Consider the following 12,500-nt stretch of genomic DNA (forward strand, 5'->3'; position numbering starts at 1 on the left):
CCCTACCCTAATACCCCTACACCCTATCCGTATACCCTAATACCCCTACACCTACACCCTACCCTAATATCCCTACACCCTACCCTTATACCCTAATACCCCTACACCTACACCCTACCCTAATACCCCTACACCCTACCCCTACACCCTACCCTAATACCCCTACACTCTACCCTTATTCCCTAATACCCTACACCTACACCCTACCCTAATACCCCTACACCCTGCCCCATACCCTAATACCCCCACACCCTACCCGTATATCCTAATACCCCTACACCTACACCCTACCCTAATACCCCTACACTCTATCCCTACACCCTACCCTAATACCCCTACACCCTACCCGTATACCCTAATACCCCTACACCTACACCCTACCCTAATACCCCTACACCCTATCCCTACACCCTACCCTTATGCCCTAATACCCCTACACCTACACCCTACCCTAATACCCCTACACCCTGCCCCATACCCTAATACCCCTACACCCTGCCCCATACCCTAATACCCCTACACCTACACCCTACCCTAATACCCCTACACCCTGCCCCATACCCTAATACCCCTACACCCTACCCCTACACTATACCCCTACACCCTAATACCCATACACCCAAATACCCTTATACCTACACCCTATCCTAATACCTGTACACCCTGCCCCTACACCCTAATACAGCTACATCCTACCCTTACACTCTAATACCCTACACCCTAATACCGCTACATCCTACCCTTACACTCTAATACCCTACACCCTAATACCCCTACACACTACCCCTACACCCTAAGATCCCTACACCCTACCCCTACACCCTAATACCCCTACACACTACCCCTACACCCTAATTCCCCTATATACTACCCTTGTACCCTAAGATCCCTACACCCTACCCCTACACCCTAATACCCCTACACCCTACCACTATCCTATCACTGCACACTACCCCTACACCCTTTCAATACACCCTATCCCTACCCCTACACACTCTGATAAGATGATGAAGATGTTAACATTGAACTGTCACAATCACATTCGTATGTGTGTGTGTGTGTGTGTGTGCGTGTGAGAGAGAGCGCACGCATGTGGCCTTGTCAATCATGTTAACAGTCTTGTTCCTGCAGTAATCTCACACACTTGACCTTTGTCTCAGGTCGTGTCTGGATGTCAGAGCAAAGCCAAGCATTCCCCCAGAACTACTATTATTACTTACACACACACACATACACACACACACACACACACACATAAACACACATACAGAAAGACAGAGACATAGGAAGGTGCTCAAAATAGTATTTGAACCAGTGTGCTGTCAGCAAGTGTGTGTGTGTGTGTGTGTGTATCTGGGTGGGGGACCGGAACGCTCTGAAAAAGGACAATGCCTTTGCTGACATGTCAGCTGTCTTACATAAAGGCAGCTATTAAATAACACACACACACACACACACACACACACACACTGACTTGTGAAATACGGTGTGTGTGTGTGTGTGTGTGTGTGAGTGTGTGTGCGTGCACCCTTTCAATTAACTCACTAAGGTAAAACATTAACGTGTGTGTGTGTGGGAACGTAGACGAGTGTTTTTAAGAGGATGAGTCAGATTAATGATCTCCTTTTGTAAATGCACAACCATTGGGTGAAAGGTCAGGTGCGTGTGTGTGTGTGTTTGAGATATCTAGCTCACAAAATTAATGCTTTTATGAGTGGATTGAGTGTGTGTGTGTGTGTGTGTGTGTGTGTGTGTGTGTGTGTGTGTGCCCGCACGTATCACTTGTCTCTCTAATGAGCCCCTTCTGTGCTATTCATGTTCAGATGCTCCATTTACCAGCTATTCTCACACACACACACACACACACACACACACACACACAGAGAAAACTCACTGAGAAACTGTGACTGTTCAGTTTCCATCACAGGAACCTTTTTCAGAAATGTAGGAATTTTTATTGAGAACCTTTTCAGGAACCAAGAAACATTTATGCAGAAACGCCACAGTTCCTGAACAAGTTCCTGTTCAGCGTTTCTCTGACTTTTCTGGTGTGTTTCCAGCACAGGAACCTTTTCAGCCGATTTTCATCTTAAGAACTTATTCAGGAACCCAGAACCTTTTTTTCCAGAAACTCCACAGTTCTTGACCGAGTTCCTGTTCGTTGTTTCTGTAACCGTTCGAGTCACCCATCACAGGAACCTTTTTGGGACATTTTAGCACGTTTTCATCTCGAAACGTTTCATCTTTTTAAACTCGGGTACTCGAGGCGTGTTTCCAGCATAGGAACCTTACGCGTGATCCCATGGCAGGAATATTTACGCCGTCTTTTGGTTTTATTTCCTAGACTATAGTTTCAGGAACCATTTTTTTTTTTACCTCCTGAAGTTCTGCTGCTGTTACAGACGCTGTCCCACAGTGTGGCAGGAAACTCAGAGCAGGAACTTGTTCAGGAACCGTAGAGTTCTTCAGGAGAGTTTGAGAACTCATTAGATCTTTAGGTTGTTAAATTAGATCGTTGAGCTTATGAGGGTTAGTGTGTGAACAGGGTGTGGTGCTCCTGATGAGGTGATCGCAAACCTGACAAACACACACACACACACACACACACACACACACACACACACACAATTAGTCATCATGTGTTTGTTTTTATCTCATTGGTGGTCTCTTATCAGTGCTATTAGAATGCTAATCAAGCAGCGCTATCACCGATGTCACACTGCTCAGCAATGTTTGAAGAGTCCCATCAGGTGGAGAGTGTGTGTGTGTGTGTGTGTGTGTGTGTGTGTGTGTGCGTGTGTGTGTTAGGCATGGGATAAAGGAACTTAAATGAGATATGCGACAAATTTTCAGCATTTCACATAAAGGCCAATTGTAAGGCTCAGTCCCAAACCCTAATTCATAACTAGTTAGTGTTCCTAGTAGAATTTCCACCATTTAGAACCGTCCTTAATGCTAGTTCTCATAGAATTTGTTCTAACGTTCAAGTGTTTTGGTATTATTTTCAGTAGTTTCAGTAGCAAATACACTTTAATATAGTTTTGAACGCTGGGAAACGTAACACCGGACAAAAGTGTTTAATAAAATTAAAAACCAAGCATGAAATTAGCTACATTACCCGTAACGTTTAGCTAGCGGACAGCTGTGCGCTAGCTTTTTAGCCAGTAGGCGCTGAGCTAGCTACTGAATTAGCTCTGATAACAGAATTTTGACCTTTTTTTTCCATCCAACCCATTCTCACACTCTCCCAAACCATGTGTTTACACAAGGTTCTTGACTATCGTTACTCGGTACAAGTAAGATCTTCGACTTCCTTTGTTTAAATTGTTTTAATTCATTTAGAGAAACTAAATTGTAAAACAGTGTGTTAAATTAACACAAGAAGCTGGACAAAAACTAGAAATATCACCTCAGAAAACGACTCAAATGAAACTAAAAACGTTATTGTTTAATAACGAAAACTTCTGTTTCTAGTTGTTGTTTTTTTTAAATCAAGACTTCCGTAGTATTCAATCTAAAACTATAACGACGAAAGCTAAGATAAATAAAACTACAAACAATAAAGTGCTACTGAAATATTATTATTATTTTTTTTTAAACAAATGTTAAGTTGAAAACGCAGTATTTACAGATTTAAACATTAGATTTAACATACAGTATTCCTTTTTAGGGAAAAAAGTAGAAATGAATGAAAACTCGTTTTAAACTGACTAAAGCAAGTGTGAATTGTGAATGAAAACTGAAAATAATATTTAAAAAGTCAACACACACACACACACACACACACATATATATATATATATATACACTTATTGTCCTGTTACCATCTCTACTATTTTTAGCCAATCAAGACACATTACATTCAAGAAGAACGATGGGATCTTATCGGAGAGATAGCAAGCGACTCTCGACTCTATCTCATCCCCCCGTCCCTTTTGAAATGCTGATTTTCTCTGTTATCCATTTATCTGAAATTCCCCTCATACACACACCAGTTCTCTGCCTTCCTCCCATGGTAGAGATAGTGAAGGTATTTGGTCTCAGGTCCTTTGTTTTGCGGCTAAGTGACACACACACACACACACACACACACACACTTATTAGCATGTTGACCAGCCTGGCCCACTTTCACTCATCCCATGCGCTGATGTTAAATTAAGTACATAGCATACGTATCAGTTATTACTGTTATATAGCGTAAGCTCTTATACTCTCAAGCATGTTCGATTTTCTCAGAGACGAACCCAGTAGCGAGGAGCTCGGTACCGGTCGTAGAGAGCTTCGCGCTACAGGGTTCGTGTCTGAGAAAGTCGATGAGAAACTGCCAACCGAGAGTCCGAGGGGGAATCGAACACGTCTGCTGCGACGCGCAGCAGATCCCTGAATCCGGTTACTCGTCCGTGTGTTTGTGTGGGACCAAAATGAGTCATTGCTTACATCATAGGAATGTGTTCTCTACAGTCAGAAGGGGTTTGTGTGTGTGTGTGTGTGTGTGTTTACTGCTATGGCAGGATGCTAGCTATAAACGCTTTCAAAGTGTGGCTCATAAATGCCTCAGCGTGCGCTATAGGACACGTTAAAGACACCATCACACACACAAAGCATTACTTTTATGGTTTTATGACACACACACACACACACTGAGGCAAGTGAAGTCTGGAAGCCTGGAGACTAAAGCTCCCTTTTTCTTTATGGATATGTCCCAAATCGAAATCTAGGGCCATTTACAACATGTAAAGCTTTTTTTATTCGCTTTTCATTTCAAATAATACTACTCGACTCCGGATCAGCCGAAAGCTCAGCTCAACTCTAAACCGGCGCCGTGTTCGGCACTCGAGCACTTCCTCAGCTCCCTCCTTGTGCTCCCGACGAAAAGTCATAAAAGATTATACAAATGCTGGGCCTCGTTCCAATCCTCGTATCCCATACCCACCTAGTGTGTGTGTATATATATATATATATATATATATATATATATATACATTGCAATGTTAAGTTGTTGTACTACAGTACAGTAGTGTTTCAATTTTAAAAAAAGCATACATTTTTTATTATTAATAATCAAAGTGACACAAAACAAAAAAAATATTTTTTATGACAGTTTTTAAAGATTAAGCACAAATGTAAACATCAAATCATCTGCATGCAGTCAGTGTGTAAAGATTGAAACAAAAAAAAAAGGTATATAAAATATACTTTATCATCCAGCCCTGGGGAGCACCCTCGTTTTTTTAAAATCCTCCTCCAGCTCTTATTGTTTCTACAGCTTAGTGTGTTTAATAGTTTTTTGAACAAAGAACATTTCATTCACATTCTTTTGTTTTAAGGTTAAAAAAGAAAAAGAAAACTTAAATGTAAAACGTAAAGGAATTAAAGGGAAAAATATGTAGATAGTAAAAGTTTCTTAACATAAAAAAAGTTCATCACTTGACAGATAAACATCAGGCGTTAGTGTGGTATTTTTGTACATGATAGAAAAGTTTATTGGTTGAAACTAAACTGAAACAAAAATGGAAGGAAAAATGAAACATGAGACAGAAATTGAAATAACATTGAAAGCCAAAACGATACAAAGAACAAGGCAGAAATTAAGCCAACAATTGTAATAAAAATGAAGCAAAAAATTTTAATTAAAATAAAAATTAAAAATTAAAAAACAACGATTAAAAATAAAAATGAAGACATAAATTGAAATAAAAACGAAGCAAAAAATGTGATTGAATTTTTTTAAAATAAAAATGAAGACAAAAAAAATTTAAATTCAACTAAAAAATTTTAATATAAATGAAACAAACATTTTAAATGAAAACAAAAATGTAAACAAAAATGAAACAAACATTGGAAGCAATATGGAGCAAAAAGTCACAAAATTTCAACAAAAATTTAATGGAAAAAAAACAGCGAATAAAAATAAAAATGAAGACAAACCTTTAACAAAAATTGAAATAAAAATGTATGATTGAAATTTTTTGTATCACAAAAATTAAGACAAAAAAGATTTAACATTTAAAAATAAAATTTTAAGTAAAAAATTTAAATATAAATGAAATAAAAATTAAGACAACAAACTAAAAAAACTAAACAGAAATTGAAATAAAAGCTGCAGGCTCCCTGGTCCTCCTGAGCTGGGGTTACTCCCTGAGTCTCTCCCTGTGTGTGTGTGTGTGTGTGTGTGTGTGTGTTTCCTCCTGGGTTCTCCGGTTTCCTCCCAGCGTCTAGTTACTTTCACCCCAATTAATTCTGACAACTAAATTCTCCACATTTAAATTCTCCGCATTGTTAAAATAAGTAAATAATTCTTCAGCGCATTAATTACGCCCTTTTTCCGGAGTTCGGCGTCACAGCCAGTAAATTAGTTAGTGGAGCTAACGTGCTAACTTTCACATACTCTGTTAGGCCACCATGAGAAAGTCCACGGTACTCGCAGCTTACGGCAGGTTATAACCCCCTGTGTCCTGCTGCGTAGTGTAAAAGAGCGCAGGCTTTAGGACGCTTCCTGGAAGGCGGCTATAAAGCGGGCAATAAAAATAGCTTCACACTCAAACTCATAAAGCCTCTTCCCTTCTTCCTCTCTCTTTCTTTCTGCTTATCACCTGTTTCTTTGCATGACGGCTGTGTGTGTGTGTGTGTGTGTGTGTGTGAGTGAGAGAGAGGGTTGGGGGGGGGGGTAGATCTGGAGAAGAAGAAGAAGAAAAAGCAGGGTATAAAAGAGCTGAGGAATGTGATCTGTTATCTGAGAGGGCCTTCCCCTTATCGCAGTGTAAACACACCGCAGTGTTGCATTAAAGCACACACACACACACACACACACACACAATGTCACATTCAGCGTCTGTCTAAACTCACTGGCACCTTTGAGTGAAAGCATAGAAACTAGCTGAAATAATCGCCCCAGTTGAGTTCCTTCATCATCACTGCTCCCTATCTAGTGCCCTTCTCTGACACCCAACACCACAACGGGACACAGCACCACTCTTCATAATTAAAGAGGCGTCTGGCTCGGCATTCCGCACCCTTTACCCGTACTGACTGACTTTGGTTTTCTTATATATCACTCGTAGAAATATACTGCTATTCTCATGTACGAAATCTCTAGCTAGGCTATATTACATACACACAGTGCACACCACCCTTGGTGGTAAACATGAGCAAAGAAAGCTGTGGAAAATTGTCTTTATTGTGTAACCTTTTGTGTAACCTTTTGCAGGGGACTGGGATGGTCATGGCAGGACCTTGATTTTGTGGTCAGTAAACCATTTCTGTGTTGATTTTGATGTATGTTTTGGATCATTGTCCTGCTGGAAGATCCAACCACGGCCCATTTGAAGCTTTCTGGCAGAGGCAGTCAGGTTTTCATTTAAAATCTGTTGATATTTGATAGAGTCCATGATGCCATGTATCCTAACAAAATGTCCAGGTCCTCTGGCAGAAAAACAGCCCCAAAACATTAAAGATCCACCACCGTATTTAACCGTGGGCATGAGGTACTTTTCCATATGGCTACCTCTCTGTGTGCTCCAAAACCACCTCTGTGTTTATTACCAAAAAGCTCTATTTTGGTTTCATCTGACCATAGAACCCGATCCCATTTGAAGTTCCAGTAGTGTCTGGCACACTGAAGACGCTCGAGTTTGTTTTTGGATGAGAGTAGAGGCTTTTTTCTTGAAACCCTTCCAAACAACTTGTGGTGATGTAGGTGACTTCAGATTGTAGTTTTGGAGACTTTCTGACCCCAAGACACAACTAACTTCTGCAGTTCTCCAGCTGTGATCCTTGGAGATGTTTTATCCACTCGAACCGTCCTCTTCACAGTGCGTTGAGACGATATAGACACACGTCCAATTCCAGGTCGATTCATAACATTTCCAGTGGACTGGAACTTCTTAATTATTGCCCTGATGGTGGAAACAGGCATTTTCAATGCTTGTGCTATTTTCTTATAGCCACGCCCCATTGTGTGAAGCTCAACAACCTTTTGCTGCACATCACAGCTATATTCCGCGCTCTTACCCATCGTTATGAATGACTAAGGGAATTTGGCCTGTGTGTTACCTCATATTTATACCCCTGTGAAACAGGAAGTCATGTTTGAACAATATCCTGTTCCTAGTCACCCAGGTGTACTTAAAAATTGTAAAATATCAACGGGAATATACTTCAAATATATTTTTCTCATATGAATTCATAGGAGTGCCAATAATTGTTGCACACCTATATTTAACAAAGATTGTTTTAACAAACAATGTGTTTTAACAGAGTATTTTTGTGAATTTTTTTAACAAAAGATCAAAAGGTTAAACAATAAATACAGTTTTTCCCAGCCTTCATTGCTCATATTTACCAAGGGTGCCAGTATTTTAAGAAAGTTATAGTTAGCCCATATTGTAATTATAGTTACATTTTAACACGTTTTAGCTAGCGTATATCACACCTACTTTAAATTGAGAAAGTTCTAGCTAGACTATATAACCTACATATTTTATTACTTTCATTTTTTGTTTTAAATTTCGTTACTCGATATCACGTAAATATACCACTAGTTTTAGAAAGTTCTAGCTAAACGAAAGTTCTAGCTAGCTTTTATTACGTAAACGTACAACTTTTATCTTAAACTAGATTGAGATTTAGAAACCTAGGGTTAGGGTTCTGTAAAACCGTTGCCTGTGAATATACTGCGGTATAAAAGTAGATAAAGTGTACACGACCTAAGAAAGCTTAAAGTAGACCCGCATAGCCTACGTCTTCCAAATATTCGGCTAATTTTGGTTGCTAGAAAGCTCGGTAGATCGGTCTGTGTTAGACAGAATATAGTCTAGCGCAGGTTTAAGGGTTGCTAGCGGGGTGTATTTACATAATATGGACAGTCTAAAGAGAAATGATTATAAGAATATTTTAAGAAGTATTGTCTGGTTTTTTTTTTTTTAGAATTGTAGAAATGGTATTATAAGAGTGTACAGCTAGGACAGCTCTAGGATAGCTGCTAGTTTGGTGGAGGTGACGGTCGTCACCCCCCCCCCCCCCCCCCCCCCCCCGAATCCATTAAAAACCTTGATGTATTGGGGAGTTAGAGGCTTTTATGTTTAACGTTAATTGCGTTAAAGGTTGGTGCAGTTTTGTGAAAAGTGTAGAAATAGGGTAAGGCCGCGTGTGATGGAGTTTAGGTCAGGGAAGGCCGGATGGCGGAGCGGGTCACGCGGAGGTTGAGAGCCGAGCCGAGCCGGGTTCAGAGAAAGTTCAGCCGCATGGCATTAGGCAAATGAGGGGGAGAAAAGAAGAAAAAAGGGGCGCAGAAAAGGCGTTTGAGCGATGAGGGAGCCAGAGAGGGGGCAAATTAGTTTAGAAGAAGCCCATTTAGAGAAGAGCCAAGGCGGATCACACTACCGTTGTTGTTTCCAAGTAGAAGACTAGCAAACATGTTGGAGTCCAGCAACCGTTTAGAGCTACAACACACAAACTCTAATACGGAAAATTAGAACTTTTAGTATAAAAATCCAGGGAAAAAATAGCAGTGCGGAGTATTTTAAACAACACATTAAATCTAATTTGTTCTCGAGGGGTTGTTTTTTTTCTTTTCGATTGTAGTTTTTGTAGGTTCTATCCTCCTCAAGTATTAGACGCTCGTTTTAACCTCTTTGTTTCGTTTTTTTTATTTGCCATCACTTTCTTTTCGTAATGCCTGAAACTAATCCCGATTAAAATTTTTGTATGTGTTTATCTATTTACTTATCGATTTATTTATTTATTTATTTATTTGATCCGTTGCTAACGTCCAAAAAGGTTGCACACTAGTCTTAACAATAAAATCTAATCAAATCAAACCGAACAATAAAGTTTATCGAAAGCTAACAAATCTAGGACGTATTCTTGTAGTTACGTCGAAATCTTGTGCATTCAGATTGAATCGATTTGGATTCGACGTCATTTTAGACGCGGACTTTTTGACCTTTAACGCTCCGCTGTCGGTTTCGTGTCTCCACGTGAGAATCCGGTCCGAGAAACAACGGATTAGCTCGTGTAAGGAAAATGAACTGACTTTGTGAACGGTGTGATATTTATAAAGTCTGTATAACGGTACCTTTATATAACCTTGAGTTTATAATTTGTCTAAAATTTCAAATTTTTTTAAAAACCCAGAATTATGCTAAGCTAATCTACCGTACTGTGTGCACTACCTACTACAGTGCATGTCTCCATTTAAACAGCTGTAATTTTACTTCACACTGATTCGTTGAGCAGTAAACAGTGAGGTAATTAATTGATTTGTCCCTCTTCGGTTTCATTTGAATGAAATAAGCGGTCTGGGGTTTAGTTTTATTGTTCATCTCCGTCATTGTACATTTTTAGTGAGAGTGAGAGGAGGGGGGAGGGGGGAGGGGGCGTGGTATAGCACTCAGCTGCGCCGTTTTCGTCACAGCCCCCACCTTCTTCTTCCTTCCAAGGGGCGGGGCCTGGAGCTCAGCTGCGCGCTCTCGTCAATTATCCGCGCGCCGAAGAGAGAGAAGCGACGCAGCCGCGAGCGACCGGGCGCGAGCTCAGGAGTGCTACCTGGGAACGTAAACACGACGCCGAGAAAACGTGTTTTTTGTTTTTGTTTTTGTTTTTAACGCGAAGGAGGTGAAACGGCGGGATAAAATGGCTCCGGTGTGAAAGGAGGAGACACGCGCACGGGAAAAGGGGAGAGAGAGACATCAGCGCTCGCGACTTGCATTTCCTGCGCGTGGATTTCTTTCCACTCATACACACACACACACACGCGCGCGCGCGCGCGCGGCTTAAACTTTGTTTATCCGTTTCGAAACCCAAGCTTTGGATTAAACTTGGTCATCATTTGGGTGAAAAACTCCTTGGATACTTTTTTTTTTTCTTCTTCTACTTTTTTTTTTTTTTGGAATAATTCCTATCAGTGAACACAACCCAAAGTCCATCATGGACACTTTGTACTTGGTGATTTGATGCTTATACACACACACACACACACACACACACTTGTGATCACTGATCATTGATCTCGAGCTCCATCCTGAAGACTTGAGGAGAACATGTACGAGGGCATGGACGTGGTGGGTTTGCACCCTGCCCCGAACCCCTTCCTCATGATGGAGTATTACGGCCAGAGGTTCCCCAACACGCCCTGGAGCGCCTCCAAGCACTGTACGTGCCTTCAAACCGTCTCCAAAATCCGAATCTGCTCACTTTTCTTTCCCCTTTCTGTGCATTGTATATTCCTTGCATGTTGTCCTTGTCTTGCACGCTGCATTCCTGAAACTATCCCAGGCATGCACGGGGTCAGGAACTCTCCCAGACTTTCTGTCCCGACTAGTTTGACCCGTCACGTCGTGTGCACACGGCTCGAGCGACGATAAGGGTCCAGGAGAACGCCGGTGCGAAATGCGTCCGTCCGTTCGTTGTCTGTCCTGCACTGACGGCAGCTCCGGGTTTGTCGTACGGCGCGTAACTCGAGTCGTCGAGGTCAGAGCAGAGTCACGGCTCTGCGACCTTTCGCGTACGCGTACCCGCCCCCGGTCTTGTTTATAGTCACGGCTTCAGGATGAAGTTCAGAAATGTATCGTCTCAGCAAGCCCGGGAATTTGACGTTGCGATGACGTAGCGTGAGATTGTTCCGTTCAAACTGTCTGTTTTCGATCAGCGCTTCGCTTTCTCTCGAGTCGTGCATGACTTGCGGAAATAAAAGACGGGTAGCCGTGATGGAAAAACAAAAGAGGGACGGATCTCCGGCGTGACCCCAACGTCCGTCGGCTCATCCGTCTCGCCGGTCGATTCTTTTGTAACGATCATGCCGCGGCTCCGTCCGTCAAGAACCGGCAGGATGGCGTTGTGTCCGTGACCGATAGATCCGAAGCGGGGTTTCTTTCCGTCCGTCTGTCCGTTTTAGCGGGAACGAGGAATTTCGGCGGAAATTTGAATCGACGGATCGCGAAGACGGACACGTGCGTTTTCGATTCGACGACTCGTGACAGGAAAGTTCATTTTAGACGTAAAAATTCCGTCCAGACCGAAAATCCCGTAAATTACTGCGGCGAATCTTGTGTTTGTTTGTTTGTTTGTTTTTGTTATGTTGTTTGTTTGTTTTTTCATTTTATATGTCGTAAACCGCTTAAATCGGCCCGAGAACGTTCCGGGGGGAAAAAAAGTGTCGTAAAACTGTTACGACACTGTTACGCTGTAGCTGGTTACCGTAAAAAAAAAAAAAAATGAAGAGGTTTCTTTTGGAAATTTGGAACAGTCGAGTCTTAAACGGGTGGATGACGGCGAAGGAAAAAAACCAACGTACGACGCGTCTTTAAATACGTCTTGTACCGTACGCGATGCTGTACGCGTGACGATATATCGTTTTGGGAAGGAAAAACTAGGACCGCTACGTATTCCGAGAATTCCGGGTTAATTAGTTAGCAAACGAATTGCTGCAGAAACGCGAGTTTTTTTTAACGTACGCTACATTAAAACACGGACGATAACGGCAACACGTCGTAAAGTGCGTC

General features: G+C 41.6%; 1 protein-coding gene across 2 annotated transcripts in view; it reads left to right on the forward strand.

Annotated features, from left to right (window-relative positions):
- The window catches only part of raraa (retinoic acid receptor, alpha a), a 35,415-nt gene that overhangs the window by 8,914 nt on the left and 14,001 nt on the right, over positions 1-12,500 (forward strand). Inside the window, exon 1 of one of the 2 annotated variants that reach the window (XM_053640616.1) lies at positions 9,029-11,151. The exons of the other annotated variant lie outside the window; for it this stretch is intronic. Within the exon in view, the coding sequence (XP_053496591.1) occupies positions 11,040-11,151 (112 nt within the window). The 5' untranslated portion in view covers positions 9,029-11,039. Of the gene's footprint in view, positions 1-9,028; positions 11,152-12,500 lie in introns of those variants that run through there. 2 annotated transcript variants of the gene reach the window in all.

Source organism: Ictalurus furcatus, chromosome 13 (assembly GCF_023375685.1).
Source record: "Ictalurus furcatus strain D&B chromosome 13, Billie_1.0, whole genome shotgun sequence".
NCBI classification, from domain to species: domain Eukaryota; kingdom Metazoa; phylum Chordata; class Actinopteri; order Siluriformes; family Ictaluridae; genus Ictalurus; species Ictalurus furcatus.